This window comes from Lepidochelys olivacea (genome assembly GCF_965140295.1).
Source record: "Lepidochelys olivacea isolate rLepOli2 genome assembly, chromosome: 13".
Taxonomy (NCBI): Eukaryota; Metazoa; Chordata; order Testudines; family Cheloniidae; genus Lepidochelys; species Lepidochelys olivacea.
In genome coordinates, this window is record NC_140423.1 from 19777681 (window position 1) to 19796125 (window position 18445).

At 43.4% G+C, this 18445-nt stretch overlaps 1 protein-coding gene across 4 annotated transcripts; it reads left to right on the forward strand.

Moving 5' to 3' along the window:
- Positions 1–5982: 5982 nt before the first annotated feature.
- On the forward strand, positions 5983–18359 carry TTPAL (alpha tocopherol transfer protein like). Of its 4 annotated transcripts, XM_084646165.1 has the most exons (6): positions 5983–6056; positions 7840–7937; positions 8097–8293; positions 9018–9211; positions 11956–12066; positions 13010–18359. In XM_084646165.1, exons 2-6 carry the CDS (start codon positions 7855–7857, stop codon positions 13283–13285), a joined length of 861 nt encoding a protein of 286 aa, XP_084502291.1. In that variant the 5' UTR covers positions 5983–6056; positions 7840–7854; the 3' UTR covers positions 13286–18359. The 4 variants fall into 4 exon arrangements, with proteins under 4 accessions (XP_084502291.1, XP_084502288.1, XP_084502290.1 ...); XM_084646162.1 differs by having other exon boundaries at positions 7840–8293; XM_084646164.1 differs by lacking the exon at positions 5983–6056 and adding an exon at positions 6249–6700 and having other exon boundaries at positions 7840–8293.
- Positions 18360–18445: the final 86 nt, after the last annotated feature.

Genomic DNA, 18445 nt, shown 5'->3' on the forward strand with positions numbered 1-18445 from the left:
ATTAAAGATTAATTTTTAATTAAAGATTCTATTGTGTGATGAAACCTCCAGGAATACGTTCAACCAAAATTGGCAACCCTAGTGTGTCATTCAATGGAATAATAAACAGTATTTTGGAATGATAAAATCTTGAACTGAAATAAAATTAAATTGAACCAGAGAAACTGATTCTAAGGGAAACTAACCCTTTCCTCCGTAGAAGGCTTCCTGCTACAGTATTTGTCAAACAGCCTTTGACTCCCTCTGCTGGCTGCAGGTGTGTAATGCCCTGAAGGAGTACAGCAAAGCCCAGCAGAAATGACCCTAATTTATTTATGTGCCAGCTATCTTGATTGGCAGTAGCAGGGACATCCCTGGTATTTTAGATAAGTATTCAATGCTTTTGTGCTTTGTCCCTTTGGAGACTTCTCCTTGTCCCCTGTATTGCAATGCAACAGAAAGGCATGTCTCCTCCCCCAAGCTCCTATCTGTAGCTTTCGAACTCTGGCAGGTCTGGAGACTGAACATATGTTACTTATTATTATTTATTATTTGTGTTCCTGTAGCACCTCAGAGCCCCAATCATGGACCAGGACCCAACTGTTCTAGGTGCTGGACAAACGCAAAACAAAAAACAGTCCCTGCCCCAAAGAGGTCACAGTCTAGGTAACAAGGAATGTTCAGACACTAAGATGAACCATGAGCAAGAAGAAATCAGATGATCTTAAAGGTGACAGCTCCTGATTGATCCAAAATAATCCTCAGGAATAAACTAACCCACCCAAATGCCCCACCTCATGTCATGGCACTGTTGGGGGCTCCGAGGTGTAGGACTCTTGCTGAAAAATACTGTAGCCTCTTTATATAAGGAAAGGACACAGGCTCTCTTCCCTCAGGGAAAAAACCTGCATTTCCTCCCTCCAAATAAAAGATCATAAAATCATATTTACAGGTTAAACCCTAAACGAGTCTGTATTATAAGGAAGTAGCTGACTGTTGCTTATTAAGCACCTGTGCTTGTTTCATTGTAACTGGAGCCTGTGTTCCGTTTTAGCCACTATCTGTGACCCACATGGTGTCAGTCATAATCCCTGAAGTGTCTGTAATTCTCTGGATGAGTCACTCCTCGATGGGCGACCACACCTAAATGCTGCAGAAATTGCCAATGGTGGCTCAGTAGAGGGTGCTCTTCTCTTTGAGCCTACACCTCCTGTGTGAGCGAGGGGTGCGATTCCCAGCTTGTGTTGGTATACTTGGGCTAGCTCTCGCTGAGCTAGTGCGCTAAAGGTAGCGTCCTGGCTGCAGCAGCACCGGCGGCAAGCCGTCCAGAGGACGTACCCCCGGGGCCCAGGCGGGTTTGTACTCAAGGCAGCTAGCTAGTGCCGCCACTCGCTGCTGCCTGTGCTACCATGGCTACGTTTCTATTGTTAGCCCGCGAGCTCATGAGAGCTAGCCCAGGTGTGTCAGTGCAAGATGGGACTCGCAGCCCGAGCTCCAAGTCTAGACATAGCCTGAGTCAGGGCAGAAACAACACCCCTAGCAGGGTAATAAGAAGCACTGTGCTACTGGAGGTACCACGTTTTGAGGTGAGCCGTGAAAACGACATTCCTGAATACATAAGGTCATGAAAGACCCCAGGCTATTGTCCGGTAAAACTAAAGGTTGGTCAATCCAGAGGCCTGGCCAAATTCTAGCTCAGATGATCACAGTCTGCTGACCTATATTCCCCCTGAAACTTCACGCAGGTCCAAGTCTTCTGTCCTAACAATGAACCTAGAACCACAGTTCCTCACTCCCTCTCTTGAACTGCTGTGTAGCTGTGCTGCATGTTGTTAAACAGCTACCATGCTCCACCTCACAGGTAGCTACGTTACAGTAGTGGATTAAATGATCTCTACAAATGGGCTGTCCCTTTCCCACCTCAGTGGAGGATTAGTTAAGCACCTGAAGTTCCTCACATGAAGACAGTCAATAGAAAAGGACAAGCTAACTAAGACTCTTGGATTCTACATCTTGCCAGCAAAGGCTAGATAGGCTTCCCTAGAGCATGCAGTAATCCCTAGAGGAATAATTTTGTTGCTCTGGGGCATCCTTTGCCTTTGACTGGATGATTGAGGTGCAGCTCCCAGCTTCAGTGCACTTTAAGGTTAGTTCTTTTATGAGAGAGCCAGTGTCTCTCAGGCCCTGCAGTGGAGCTGTGACCCCAGTTTCCTAGTTTGGCACTCCAGATGCCTGTTGATATTTTTTCATCTGAGTTCATGACCCAAAGATGTGACATGGCCTGGCCTATTTAGATACCCATGCTTGCTCTAGAAGGTGTCAGATCCGAGTCACACTAGTTCTATAAGGCACACCCCTCCTAAAACATGATCTGACTAAAACAAAGTATTCCCTCCACCCCAGGTCATAATGTGACCAGCCCCTTTAAGGGTCAGCAGGCTCCAGTGCACCTGCGACTGATTACCTGCGGGCCCACTGGGCTTACGGTAAGGCACCTGTGCTTTATAAAGTGGGGAGTAGAAACTGTTCAGGCTGCAGCTGATGGTGGTTTCTCTCTCAGGTGATTAGCTTGTTCTAACTCAGAGACTTTAAGTTTGGGAGCTCTGGTCAGGGTCCTGAGTGAGGACCTTATGAACTGATTATTGTAATTGCTCCTTTCCTGAAACTCCATTAAAGGGCACATGCTATTCTGTGAGTATGTGTGGCTCACTTCTCCTTGCCCAGATCTGTTAAAGCTGAACTTTCATCCAATAGAGAGAAATTAAGGTAGGTCACACCTGCTGTGCCATGCTAAGCCACAGGGGGGCATGTGAGGACAGCCTATGCTCTTACACCCCACTTTTGGTATCTGATACTCTACAAGTCCCTGAAGATCAATTCCAGATCAGTTTCTAGCTAAAAATATGATGTGTGTAGCAACTTTAATGCGCAGCTGGAGGAAACACCTTTGAGGAATATAACTACAAAATAGGGTAAGAAACATTCATCCCTAGGACAATGGGATTTAATATTTCAAATTCCCTTAAGTGGCTGCTGAATCAGAGATACTAGAGATTAGACAGACCTATTAGTTTTCCTGGATATCACCCAGAGAAGGGTTGTAATTTATTATATATTTACTAGTGTTTTGGCCAATGAGTTTTAAAAACCCCAAGCATGAGGGCTTCCACTGCTTTCCTTAGAGACTATCCCATACCCTGATACCTCTCCATCTAGATTTTCCTGATACTGAGCTAACATTTTTGTAATGCCATCCTATTTCTCCCAGTGGAGCCCCCACTTTCATATACACCCACTAATCATTCCTTTCCCTTCTTAGGGTTCACACCCTTCAGATGCTGCCAGACTCTCAAGCACCCTGATCAATTTTGTTGCTCTTCACCCAACTCACTCCAATTTGTGTCAATACCCTTCTGGAACTAAGGTTCCCAAAACTGAACAAAATATTCCAGGCACAGCCACATCTGACCCATATAGAGAGCGATAATAATCTCTCTGCTCCAGGACACCTTAGAAGTGTAGCCTCAAAATTCCACAGGCCTTTTCTGTGGCCATTTCACACTGCAAATGCATTTAATTTGTTGTCAGCTGTGTCCACTAAATGGTTGTAAACTTCAGGAACTTTGTCTTCATACTTGCTTGCAAAGTGAACAGCACCAAGAGGGTGCTATATGCATAATAAATCAAATAAAATAAAACAATGCCTCTCTCAACTAGGTCTCTTTCAGCATTTCTGCTTCTTAGGTTTCTCCCTGTCACTGAGCTGCCTACATTATTTTTTCTTGGCTCTTTCAGGTGTGTGTTTCCTGAATCTACTTGTTTAAGTGTGATTTGCTTTAATGCAAAAGTTATTGCCCCTAACTCAATGTAAATTTATTCTGAATCTCATTATGATAGATAAAGATGAATTAAATACTGGACTGGAAGTTGGTGGTTGCCTAGGGACTAGTGATCATGACCTGACTACATTCAATATTGGAAAACAACAGGACAGTCATAACTAGTAATATCTTCAAAAGGGCTAATTTCCCAAATCTGAGGAAAACTGTGAGCAAAATTGATTGGGAAGACAAATTTAGACAGAAAAATGTGAATAAAAATTGAGAATTCTTTAAGAATAGTTTATTATATGGCTAAAAAGCCATCATTCTACTAGCAAAAAAACAGAACAGCTTTGACTAAAAGCCCATCCTGGTTCAGCAGCGAAATGAAGGCAGCAAGTAAAAATAAATAAATATTTAATATACCTATAACAAATTAATAAGGACTAGATAGCAATCTGCATATATTAGAATTTATTAAGTGCAGAAAATTGATGAGGGAAGCTAAAGACACCTGAAAAAAACCCATAGCTGCCAGGGATAAGGTTAAGAAGTTTTTTCAAATATACTAGGAACAAAAGAAATTCTAGCAATGATATAGGTTAGATGAATATGGTAAAATTATTAATAATGATACAGAAAAGGTAGAAGTGTTCAATAAATAGTTCTTTTCTCTATATGGAAAAAGTAGAATGAAGTACGCATATTGTAGGAGAATGACAAAGTGCTGTCCATTCCACTAATAACTGAAAAGGATGTTAGACATCTGCATCGAGTGATGAACATTTTTAAATCAGCAGTGCAAGATAACTTGCACCCAAGAGTCCTAAAAGAGTTGATTGAGGAGATCTCTGGTCCACTGATGTTAATTTTTAATAAACCTTGGAATACTAGGAAAATTCCAGAGGGGTGCTAATATTGGGCAATAGTCAAAGAAGGACAAGTGGGATGATGCAGGTACCTATGTGCCAGTTTGACTGACATCAATGTAGGCAAACTAATGACAAGCTGATATGGAATTCAACTGATAAAGAATTAAAGGATAGGAATATAATTAATGCCAGTCAACATGGTATTATAGAAAATAGGTCTTGTCAATAAATCCAATTTCATTCTTTGATAAGATTATAAATTTGTTTGATAAGGGTAACCATGTAGATATAATGTCCTTAGACTTTTACATGGTGTTTGACTCAGTACCACACAACTTTTTGATTTAAAAAAGGCACTATGCAATATCCATAAAGCACACACTATATGTATTGCAAACTAGCTAACAAGCAAAAAGAAAAGGAGTACTTTTCTAACACATTTATTTGAACACAAGCTTTGATGAGCTACAGCTCACTTCATCAGATGTATTGGACGTAGCTCACGAAAGCTTATGCTCAAATAAATGTTAGTCTCTAAGGTGCCACAAGTACCCCTTTTCTTTTTGCGAATACAGACTAACACGGCTGCTACTCGAAACCTAGCTAACAAGCAGATCTCAAAAAATAGTTGTCAATAGCGAAATAATCATTGACTATGGATGCTCTGACACGGATGGGTTTGTTGTACCAAGAAGCAGGGCCCCGCTGGGACCAGTGATCCTGCAGGCAGCCCCAGTGCTGGGCTGGGGACTGTGGTCTCTGCAGGGGGTTGCACTGTGATATGCAGACCCTGCTCTGCTGGCAGGACCTGGAGCTGCTTCCCCAGCCCCAGGAGGGTGAAGGTACCAAGGTGTGGAGTGCACAAGAACACACACACCTGGAAGGTACCACAACGTGTGGGGGGGGGACACATCCTCACCCCCCCCCGAAGGTACCATAACATGTGGGGTGGGGAGACATGGCACATCTTGACCCCCTCCCCATTCAGGTATAACAGTGGGGGCAGCCTCACACCCCAGAAAGCATAGCAATGTGTATGGGGGTGGGGGGGACAGCCTCACCCCCCTGGAAGGTACCACAACGCGTTGAGGGGTAACGGCCCATCCGGCCACCCCGCACCCCCAGAAGGCCCTACAACACGTGGGGGAGCAGATCCTCCCCCCCCCGGAAGGTACCACAACGGCGGGGGGGGACACCCTGACCCCCCACGGAAGGTACCGGGGGAATTAATGCGCCCCCTCCCCCACGCCGGAGCCCTGGCGTTCAGCGCGTGAGCTCTGCCGCCGCCTTTGCGTCACTTCCGGCGGGCTGTGGGCGCTGTGGTTCCGGGGTCACGGTGTCTGATCCCCCGGAACGGTTCCTCCTGCTCGGAGCCGGCGCTCCGGTAATTTGCCTGGGGAAGGCCCGGGCGATGGGGCGTGGCGGGCCGGCGTGAGGAGAGAGACAGTGGGGGAGGGGTGGCCTCTCTTGCCGTGGGACCGAGCGCGTGGAGGGGCCGGGGGCGCCCCCCCCCGGATTGGGGGGCTCGGTGCTGTCGCGGGGGGGGGAGGGTCTATGACATTGATACAGGGCCTGGGAGGCTGCCAGTCTTGCCCCTGGCGCAGTGGCCGGGACCTGGCCCCTGTGCCCGACTGAGCAGGGTCCCCTGCCTGGGGGCAGGTGTTTAGGGAAATCGGCCCCCTCCCAGTCGCGCATGGGCGCCAGCTGTGGTGCCTAAAGGGCTGACAGCCCCGGCTGCGAACAGATGGGGGTGATGCTTAGCCCTTGCTGCTGGTATCCAGACTACTACCTAGCCTCCCTGGGGTGTGACGAGAGGAGACACGTCCCAGGAAACAACCCAAACGCCCATCCTGCTCCCTCGCACCGAGGCCCTAGGTTCTGCTGCAGAAGATGAAAGGATCAGTTTATGCCGTTGCATCAGGGAGTTGATCCTGTCCGATGTTTATACAGATGATCCCTACTCAGTACTCTAGGGGAAGGCACAGCCTTCCCGTCGCCCAGCACCTCTTTCAGAAGGGCTCTGTGCAGGTGAATGGGAATCACAGTAGCCACAAATTTAATCCTATTTTTTCCTAGTGCCAGTCCCAAGTCAAGCTCCAAGAAATAACTCAAATATAGTATTTCATCCTTTATTCTCTTCCCCTCTCCCTTGTCCACTCACCAGATGTCCCTAACCCCTGTTTGCCAGAAGCTGGGAATGAGCAACAGGGAATGGATCGCTTGATGATGACCTGTTCTGTTCATTCCCTCTGGGGCACCTGTCATTGGCCACTGTTGGAAGACAGGATACTGGGCTAGATGGACCTTTGGTCTGACCCAGTATGGCCGTTCTTGTGTTTAGGCAATAAAGGACTCTGCAACATAATTCATATTTCCAGTTTGAAGGTATCTGCTGTTTAATCTGCTATATATTTGAGGAACTGTTGCAATAAGAATTTGTTTCTGTATCCACTACACTTCTCCAGTCTGTGCACTGCAGTACTTTCCAGTATAATTAAGACAGGTACTTCTGGAATGCTACACATCTGACTATAAAGTATCTAATTGCCAAAATGATATAAATGTCATAAATGCTCATTGGCAGTTACACACCACTTTGTAGGGGATCTCAATGAAAACTTCCTGCTGCAAGCCGATAGTCAGAAGAGTTTCTTAGGGTAGTGATTGTGACTTGACCAATGCCTTATGCAGAGACTTAGAAAACTTCAGTCAGCTGTATTGATACAGATCTGTTGGTGTAAGAGACCCTAAAAATCCCAATCAGGACAATTTATATCCAAATAAAAACTGAAAGTAAATGAAATGCTAATACAAACTTATTTCTCTTTGATCTATTGTTCGCAGTTTATTGGTGGCACAGCTCCATAGCTCTGTCATCATCAACTGACTTATGTGCAAAAGCTTCTTCTAATATTATTTTATACCGTTTTGGGGCATAAAACAATGACATGGTCTAGTAATCTGATTCTAGGACAGGGACACAGGAACTCCTGAACGCTAATTCTGGCTCTAATACCAATTCCCATTGTGCCTGTGATTGAGCCACTTAGCCTCTCTGTGCCATAATTTTCCCACCTGTGTATTGGGGGATAATACATATCATGTAAATACTAAGCATTATGACTGATAGTATGGGGATTATTTGTTGTGTGCGTTGTTTTGGACAGACTTCCTGCTAACTAATGTCAGGAGACAGTGGTTGTACCCGAACAAGCCCATCCGTGGGGTCTCCATCGGATAATGAGTTCCTGCCAGATCGGCCAAGGTATGTGTGCTCACTGTCTCCTGAACTTATTGCCAAGGCTCGTGAAGAGCTGCAGGAGAAACCTGAATGGAGGCTTCGTGATGTGCAAGCCCTCCGAGACATGGTGTGTAAGGATTACCCTACTCTGAGCACGTGTCTGGACGATGCTTTCTTGCTAAGGTTCCTTAGAGCCAGGAAATTTGATTATGACCGAGCGCTACAGCTTCTGGTGAACTATCACAGCTGCAGAAGGAGCTGGCCTGAGGTCTTCAATAACTTGAAACCATCTGCAATTAAGGCTGTCCTAGCATCTGGCTTTGTCACTGTGCTGCCTCACTTGGACACTGAGGGACGCCACGTTGTCTGCATTCGTCCAGGTATTGTAATGCCTGAATTCCCCGGTTGGAACAAGATTCTTTGTGTCTTTGAGGTATCTCTGACTGTGCCAAAGTCTGTTTCTTGCTCCCTTGCAGACACTGGTGACTCTTGCAGATTACATGGTATTGCTTCCTTTTGAAATCTGAAAAGTTACTTGTGAAAGGATTAATGTCTGTTGTTTGCCCAATTTAGATCACTTTTTTCCTATTTTAGCAATAGCTGCAGTTGACTAAAACCAAAAATACAAAGTGGGTTAATGTGGTTGCCTGATGATTTGAGAAAAATATGAATGTGCAATCAGCCTGAGATAGCAATAAGTCTGCTGTCTTCTAGATGCACATTTATAATAAGCCTCTTTGACAACAAGCTGGGGGTTCAAGGTGGGGCAAAGAGCCTCTGACATCCCAAATCTGCTTTCAGTGCTGCCAGGTTTGCTGTAAACTGTTTTCATACTTTGCTTTCCCGTCTACCTGCTTTCTTTCTGAGATAAAATGATTTCTCTTCTAGTAATCTGTGCTGGGGAAAGTAGGGGGTTCGTAAGATCACAGTCTTTGCTCCTTGAAGTAAGTATGGCATCTTGCTTGAGAAATGTTACTGTGAACTAGGAGTGTGGGTGTTAAAGAATAACTTTGGAGTTCTGGGAAATAGATCATCATTTTTTGGCATATATATATAGTCATTTTATATTTACTTTCCAAATAACCATACGTTTTGTAACCTTAGACAGATGGACACCAAGTAATTATCCAATTACTGAGAACATTCGTGCCATATACTTAACATTAGAAAAACTCATTCAGTCTGAAGAGACCCAAGTGAATGGAATTGTAATCCTTGCAGACTACAATGGAGTCAGTTTATCTAAGGCATCTCATTTTGGTCCTTTTGTAGCCAAAAAAGTGATTGGAATTCTTCAGGTAAGACCTGCCTTGTGCACTGTAAACTACTGCTTCTATGTCTAGAGTTCTGCTAATGCTAACAAAAATATTCATATGTTGGCTTTTACCTGAATGCTTTTAAAAATGCGTTTCTGCCTTCTGCCAGCTCTTAACTGGTTGATGCTGGCTGCTAATGGGTCTGACTTTATACTCCGAGCCTCCCAAGTCTGCTGCTACTTTGGGAACTTGAAGTTTGAGGAGTTGAGCCCGCTTGCCATCTGGTAGGGGGAGGATACATGAAGTAAGACTAGGAAGAAGAGACCCCCTTGCTGATCTTTGAGTGTTGATAATATGCTCTGCTGTACAAATGGTCTTTGCTAAAGGAGCTTCCAATCTAGATGGGACATAGAACCATTCACACACTGAGCCTTGGGTGATTGCGCAGATTTCAAGTGGTGCTGCAGGAATTTTGCAGAGTTGACTTTTGAAAGTCTTCCCTGAAAGTTGTGTTTTGAGGAAAGATTTCTAAGAGGAAAGAGGTTGAGAAGAGAGAGGCTGCTCCAAGCCTAGGGGGGCAGCATAGAAGGAAGTGCAAAGCAGACATAGGTTACTTAGTCTGAGTGGCAGGAGAGGAACATAATTTTAGTTGTAGCATTTTCTGTAGTCTAGAGCAGGGGCGGACAAACTTTTTGGCCTGAGGGCCACATCGGGTTTCCGAAATTGTATGGAGGGCCAGTTAGGACCCCTGCCCCATCCAACCACTCCTTCTCCCTGACGGCCCCTGGAACCCCTGCCGCCTCATCCAACCCCTCCCTCCTTCCTGACTGCCCCCCTCCCAGGACCCCTGCCCCCATTCAACCGCCCTGTTCCCTGCTCTCTGACCGCCCCAACCCCTATCCATACCCCGCCACCTGATCCCCGCTCCGAACTCCCCTGCCCTCTATCCAACACACACACACACACCCTTACCACGCTGCCTGGAGCACTGGTGGCTGGCAGTGTTACAGCCGCACGGCTCAGAGCACTAGGACAGGCAGCCATGCTGCCCGGCTGGAGCCATCCATGCCACCGTGCAGCACAGAGCACCAGGTCAGGCTGCGGCTCTGCAGCTGCGGTGCCTAGCAAGATCTCACAGCCCCGCCGCCTAGAGCATTGCGCCGGCAGCCTGGCGAGCTGAGGCTGCAGGGGTGGGGGCTAGCCTCCCAGGCCAGGCAGGACGGTCCCGCAGGCCGGATGTGGCCCATGGGCCGTAGTTTGCCCACCTCTGGTCTAGAGGGGAGCATGGTAATGTAACTGTGGGCAAGCTCCTCTTGAATGACTTTCTTCTTCCCGTGAGCTTTAGTCTAGTCTGAGCTGTGCATGCTTTTTTGCTGGATCCCTGCAGGGAGAATGGGGAGAGTTCCGTGGAGACAAGAATAGACACTTAATTGCACACTGGCTAATACTTCTCACCGTTCTTACAGAAGTTCCACAATCTGAACATGATTGTTTTGCAAAGTTCTGTCTGAATCCACAATTAACTTACACAAGTAAAATGGGTGATAAATTTCAATTGATAAATACAGATATAATAAAATAATTACACAGAAGTTTGGGTGAGGGACTAATACTTATTTAACTTGCCATTGAAGACCCCAGTTGAAATATGGTGTAAGTCACATGTGAGATGAGTGTACTAGTTCTTATTTTAAAGCAGATGCTATTTGGCACACTTGAAAGCCTGTGGTGAGAGGAGACGACCCCAGGGCTAGAATAATCGGAGTTTTTGCTAGCTAGATTTGGGGTAACTTGGCTGACGCATGCAAAGAAGCTTGCCCAGATTCTGACCACACTACCTTGCTTTTGCAAGAGTTATCAATCTCTCGCTGCCAAGAGCCCCCAGCTTCATTAAACATTTTACAGAGGGAAAACATTTGTGCAGTGCAGTGTCCACTCTTTAGTCCAAGCAATGAATGCGTTCTCTGTACGGCCAGAGTTGGTTATTGGAAGAGGGAAGCGTCAGTAACTCAATGATGAGACCATAATCCTTAAAAACACCTTTTTCCTTTAGTGATTCTTCCTACTGAAAGCCTCCCAGTGAAAGCACCATGACTAACCTTATTTTTTAATTGCAATTTATACTGCAGAGCCCTGTGTTCCACTGGCAGCTGAGACAGCCTTCTAACCTCCCTCTGCTCCATGTGCTGATGTGGTGTCCACCAGTGTAGGGCCCCTTTATCTTTTGCAGTCAATTTGACCAACTGTTCAGATTTCCAGTTGAATAGTAGCAATAGGTTTTCTCCTTCTGTGCAAATACATGAAAGTTTTCCCAAATAACATGGGCTCTGACCTTTAATCATTTAAAATGCTTTGTTTAAAACATGGGCTTCTTTCTGGCCAGTCAGTGCTTTTGATTCCCCAGTAGTACAGGGAATCTGACCCTCAGAATCCAGGGTCATTCATTTTGCGTAATTTTTATATAGGAGCTGCTCCTGCCTTAATTAAAAACATATTTTTTCAAAAGAAGACTGGGGCAAAAGTAGAGACGTAGTAAATGAAATGTACTATTGGTGGTACATCTCCTGATCCAAGAGTGCTGTCAGGCTCTATGTGAGTGCCAGACACTCTGGTTTTTGTCCGATTCTTGCACCCATATACTTTACTTCACTGCATCAATTTACATTTGAACTGCAAATAGAATCTTGGGAGCAGTTGGGTTGTGTGGGCAGTCAGTGTCAGGAAGGTTAAATAGAAAAAGCTGTCCAGTGTTTCTAAACCGCTGTAAAAATCTCCTCCTTCCCCAGGATGGTTTTCCCATTCGAATCAAAGCTGTCAATATTATAAATGAGCCTCGCATATTCAAAGGAATTTTTGCCATCATCAAGCCTTTTCTGAAGGAAAAGATAGCAAACCGGGTAAGTGATTGTGCCTTTTAATATTGGACTTAATGACAGGCTCTTTGCTGGACATGAAATGTAATGAATATTGAAACAGATAAAAGTTGGAAATGGCAGTGTCCTTTACTCAATCTGCCTGTGACTATATCATCCTTTGCTTCCTGGCTTTTGTCTGGCTCTGTCATAACTGTATCACTTTGAACATGCCGAGGGTTAGGGAGACTGGTCAGTAGGATTTCTCAGAAGAATGACAGAAGTGATTGGCTTTCTTTGATAAATACAACTTGACATTTTACCTGGTTAAATGCACATTTTTAGGACCTATATTATGTAATCAGTATAGTAACTTTCTTCTGGAGTTGGGATTATTGAGCCAACAGCATCCTATGCATTAATGTTATGTTTGTTGGAGGAAATCTTCTGAGTTGTCCTTTCTCTCACTCCTCTTTATTCTTTCCCTTCCTTTCTCAAAGGTCCTGTGTTGTTGTAACTTTCTCATCAGCTAAACAGGTTGGATGCAGTTCCCCCTGCAGTTCGTTGATTCTTCTCTTTCACATGCAGAAGAGGATGCCTCTCTCCACAAGGCTGAGTGCTGCCTTCTCTGCACTCCCAGTCCTTGTGAATGAGTTTAGACTCAAACTGAACTGGAAACATAGTTATTGTGATTAAGATTTACTAGCTGGATCGCCTATAAGGCGAGACTTTCAAACAGGTATCGAACTGGCTTCTGCTCTTGCATGCACAATGTTGTGCACTGTCCTTTGCAAAAAGAAAATGATGTTGCTTGCAATTGTGCATGCAGAGCCAGTTGAAATATGCCCCCTTAGAATTATTTAAAGAGCAAAATAGACTCTCCCTACTTGTCATGTGCTGGTCTCGCTGGAGTTTTAAAATGCTTAATTACAAGCTGAAAAGGTTTCTGATACTTTAATAAAATATATTTTGGGATTTTCTTCCTTAGTTTTTTCTTCATGGCTCTGATTTGAATTCTCTTCATCAAAACCTTCCACAAAGGATCCTTCCTGAAGAATATGGTGGCACGTCAGGGAAGCTGGATGTCGCTGCCTGGAATGAGTTGCTGCTCGCCTCGGAAGAGGATTTTTTGCATGACTTCTCTCAGCTGGTTCTTCCAGGTGACAGCTCACCATCTGAAGCTGTAATGAGTGGGGATGCTGAGGAGAAGCAGAGTGAAGAGCCTCTGCGAGGCATGAAACCTCAACTCTACTACTGTTATTAACAAGTCAGTTAAAGGAAGTTTTTCCTTGCACAGTCAGTCTAGATGCCCTGTCCTGTTCTGAAAGGAGTAAGAACACAGTGGGGTTATGAACTCTTCCTTACCCCAAACCTCCAGTTTGTGAGTAGAGGCATTTTACGCTGTGGAACCAAAGCAAGTTAAAGTGGGTGAGATGGGGGGGCAAGGCAGAGTTCTCTTTGGAATCTAGGCAGGTCACACAATTCCCAAGCCACCTCAAGTGTTAAGGATTGTTAATCTCAGTGTGAAAGATGCAGTCTAGCAAATTCCTCTTAATAGTAGTGAGAGAAAAAATATCTCATTAGAGTGAATCTCATAAGTGTCTCTCTCAGGGTAAAAGGCAGAAAAGACTTGCTAGTTTGGCAATCATCAGAAAATAGCATCATCACTGCACCCTGCAAAGTGAAGCTCTGTCAGTGGAGATTGTCAGAAATGTCCAAGTCACAGTCCTGGACCTAATTACCTGGTCCTGTCTGTGTACTAGCATGTTCCAGGAGTATCAGAATGTGTACTGGAGCTTCTCCCTGATATTTTGCACACTCTGTGTGTGTAGAATTCCTAACAGATTTGCCCTTTGGATTTGAAAGGAGAAAGTTACCGTAATTTTGTAAACATTGTGACTAGTTATTTCAAAGCATAGTGTAATCAGACACAAATTCCACTTCCAGAAAATCGAGCCTTTCAGATCATGTATTGCGTAGCTTTTTTCCAATAAGATGCAACTTTGAATATTTACAACAATATAGACAACCTGAGAAGAAGTGAGGTCATTCACTCAGATATAATCAGTTGCTCTTTCCTTCAGCTCTTTCCTGCCTTACTTTTCAACTTCCCTAAGTAACTTAAATAGAATCTATGTGGAAAGATTTTGTAGCAGGTAGCATCTATAGAAGGCAATATTAAGTAAGAGAAAGCACGGTAGTTCTTGAGCTACATTACTTTGGATAGAATTTTTGAATCTGAGTCTTCGTAAACCAAATGCAGACAGATATTTTTAAAGAATGTTCAGATTTGTTGTATTGCCGTTGTTCTCTGTTCATGTTTGTCCTGATTTAAGTAACACTGTTGCTATTTGTCATCCCCTTGTCTTTGGATGGCAGCTTCTTTTGTAAAGTGTAGACTTTGGTCAGTTCTGTAGGGCTTAAGCTTAGGTTATGTGTTCCAGTACTTTAGATCCTTAGTTCTAATGTCAAATGAGGTTAACACGTTCTGCATCTGTGTAGGCTATTCCCCAAGTTCATTCTGTGTCATGGTATTGAATTTTAAATGAACTCTGAGCACATTATCTTTGCACGTCATGCACTATATAAATAGTGCAAAGGTGAAACCTCATTACAGCCAGGAAAGCACACCGCGTTATTTAAAAGGGTTTGTCAGTGGACAAGAACACTGATTATAACCAAACACCTCATCTTTATAGCACTTTTTAAATGGCTGGAATTTCTTTGGGGGGATAGGGAAGGTAAATCTTTTTACTGAGTGCCGAGTGGGAAACAGGGACCGGTTATCTTACTGTAAATATGAAAGGTATGGTCTCAAGGAGTTGGACCATCCTTTTCTCTGAGTGCCAAACTGTGCTTGTTTGAATGTCTCTTCCTAGATTACACCATAGCATAACTTTGTTGCCAAAAAGAGTTTGGGAAGGAATAGATTAGGGAAATCACAGCTCCCTGACTTGGTAAAATGCTAGCTCTTTTATTCAAGCAATAGACGCGTGGGATTGGGTTTTGAAAGGACTAAAAAGTATAAAGTTTTTTCCAATTAGCAGTTCATAGCTCCAATGGGGACAAGAAGTTCATATCCTGTCACTTGAACAGAAAGACTTTAACAGAACACTTTTACTGTTGTGTAGGATGCTGGCAAGAGTCTATTGAGAGAATATAGCCTTCTTCTTTCCTTCCCCTTTTTAGGTATGAAAGATAATAGGAGCCTGCCTCTAACATCAATGCATGACAGCCCCTGCCCCTTTCTATACTAGTCTTAATTTTCATGGGGGAAAGCATTTCAGGTGAGAAATATCATTCCCGTCATTAACAATCAGTCAGCCCCCAACTTTTGTGCAGACCTGGCAGAAATGCAGGGCTGACTAGTGTCCCTTCATTTGAGCAAAACTTTCCTCTCAGATCTACTGTGCAGTGCTTAACCTTCACGTTGCTTGCCGTTATTGTGGAGATAAATCCAGCTCTTCTTCCACCTAGCAAAATAAGCAGAATGTGGCATTGCTTAAAACCATAATTGTCAACCTAAGCTATCTAACTAAATTAACTGCCAAAAATGTGTTGGGGTGTCTTGGATGGTTTGAGTGAATACTATTAATTTCCCTCTGTCCACCATGAAAAATTAAAAAAAAAAAACCACTCCAGGATGCAGCATTTGTCTTTGAAGTGGGTGCATGGCAGGCTTTATTCTTCCTCTTTCATGGTTGGGTGGTTTCCCCTCTAAGACTACATCTACACTGCATGCCCCTTTTGGTGGCATGTAGCATACACACACTGCATTTCTCCCTAGCACTAGTATAAAAAGCAGCACAGATGATAAAGTACTCCTTAGGTGAGTAGAGGAAAGACATGCCTAAAGCTGGTGCATATGTATCCTACTTGCCCACATAGTGCCTCCCTACTCACTATTTTTAGCAGCATAGTGTCCTGCTGCTAGAGTCTTTCCCCAAAGCAGTGAAAGGTTCTGGCACTGAGGAGCCACCAGAGCCTCTCCTGCCCCAGAGCCTTTCCTTGGCATGTGTAGCTACATACCAGTGTGGATGCTGCCTCTGCCCTGCATGCCACCAGGGTGCAGTGTAGACATAGCCTAAGAGGAGCTGCTCTCAACTAGTGAAGAGGGAAAGCTCCATGTTAGAAAACTTAACTTCCTCCTTAAAAAGGATTTGTAGGGGGGAAAGTCTCCAGCAACCAGGGCAAGACCTGATTTTTTCAATGCTTTTTCACTCTGGCATGCCTTAAACTATAGCAACCAAACTAGATTTCATTTGTAGCCTCAAACCAAGGTCTTCTTTAGAAGACAAATTGACAGTTTGTAGTACTTTATCCTTAAACAAAATAGTTTTGGTCATCTTACTTGTAGATGGAGACTTAAGTTTTCCTCTCAGAACTTTTGTTTTGGAGTTGTTAGACTCTTTGGAATCTAGCTTTTAAATTCATGATAGCTCTGTCATCAGTAATACAGCATATGTAAACAAAGCCAGTACATTATCCATTACTATCAGCTGTAACTTTTCCTAATTCCCTCATGGGGGCAGATGCTTTGCTTGTCTTCCCAGAGAAAGTGTGGACTCTCACAAAAGGAACTAAGCTTAACATCTACATGCTGTTAATATTGGTACCCAAAGCACTATTTAAAAAAAAAAATTGTAGAAAAGTTGAGCTGTCAAGCCCTTTAATGACAGGCAGCCCTTGTGTCTCAGAGGTTGATGGAATTATGAAGCTAAATAGGTAGTGTAGTTGACAACAGGCCCACACTTCTAGTGACTTCTTATCTTTAAAGTAGAAGGGAAGGAAGAGCAATGGAGTTAACTCAAATCCCTTTCAGTATTAGAATTATCTGGCTGTTTCAACTAAACTTTTCTAAAAATCAGTTCCATGTGAAGCTAGCTGAGTGAGAACAATGTTAGAAGTAACAATTCTGGCTAGGCATTAACTGAGAGAAAGATACTCAAACTGCCTTGGGCAACCTTGACTGTCTCATGGGAAGTAGGACAAAGGTTAATTGCATACTGTAAATAAAATACTTGAATTTATATGAGGGCAAATAGGTGTTATATATTCAGAGGTCTTTTTCAGGGAATGAGGGTGTTTTGGCACAAGTTTAGTAATATACCTGATTGTTCAAATGATTTTGCTTTTTTGTTTAAGTGGACCTAAAGGTGTTAGGTTTAATATACATCTGTTATTTTGATAAAATGTTTATTTTTATATTGCATTTTATAAAATGGAGTGGTCAATGTATGTACTTTTATTATGCATGACTGGGTATTAAACAATTCTGTCATAACAATCTAGTTCATTTTAAGTGTACATGTACAATAATCTTTTTCAAAGTTAGGTTAGATGTCATGGAATCACTCCTAAAGATGCAACTTTAAACTTATTTCCCCTCTTGCATTTGTATTTAAGTTGTACTAAACTGAGCATGAGCTGCTTCACTCCTACTCAGGCAAACTGAACTCTTGATTCATTAAATATAGAGACATGAGGCCAATGCTTCCAGCAAGATGGTTGAAGTTAACACTTTTTGTTTTTGTTCAATCTACTTGAATGTTAAAGTTGGCTTAGTTAGCTCAACTGAAATGCCATTTGGCCATTTTAAACAAACAGTCTGAGAATCTTCATTAGGTGAAAGTAAGATGTGACCTGAGTCTGCTGAGATGCAGGAAGACATGTCTATTCCAACTAATTAACTAAACATAGATTTATCTCCTATTACGGGTACTTTAACTAACAGTAGATGGCATTTGGTAACTGGTAAAAACTCAAGTAGGCTAGTGTGCTGTACACTATGAAGTCAGCATCCAGGATAGAATATGAAATGAACATCTGTTGCCTAGTATCTACAACTACAATAAATAAAAAGGGAGTCCTAATATCTATAAATAAGGTTATCTGACTGCTAATTGTACTTTAGGGGTGGCTGTAGGATAGAAGATAGTGGGTAGGCTTTGCCTCTTGTCTAGCTTTTCCATCTTTCCACTCTCCTTCCTTACCAGCATACAGTTGTGTATTGTGTCCTTTGTTATAAACACACTTATTGGCCAAATTACAACTCCTTAGCATGTCCACTTCCTGCTATGGCTGAGAAACTTAAACATGGTCTTAGGCATGAATTGTCAGCAACATTTTACTAAAAAGAAAAAGGAGTACTTGTGGAACCTTAGAGACTAAAATTTGAGCATAAGCCTTCAGTGCCTTGCATAATGACAGGTTTCAGAGTAGCAGCCATGTTAGTCTGTATTCGCAAATACAGACTAACATGGCTGCTACTCCGAAACCTGTCATTTTACTGCATCCTAGTGCACATACAAAGCTAAAAATTGAAGACATAAGCTTGGATACCTACCTCCTTCTAGTAAAATAACTAGTGTTAGTGGTCTAATTGTAATAGTCCTCAGTCAAAAGATAAGTCCACTTTGCTATG

Excerpts from the sequence above, each read along its gene's own strand:
- TTPAL (XM_084646162.1), top strand. The coding sequence starts at position 7,855 with ATGTCAGGAGACAGTGGTTGTACCCGAACAAGCCCATCCGTGGGGTCT. Across the intron at positions 9,212-11,955 it reads AAGTGATTGGAATTCTTCAG|GATGGTTTTCCCATTCGAAT; the intron begins GTAAGACCTGCC and ends CTCCTTCCCCAG. Across the intron at positions 12,067-13,009 it reads AGGAAAAGATAGCAAACCGG|TTTTTTCTTCATGGCTCTGA; the intron begins GTAAGTGATTGT and ends TTTCTTCCTTAG.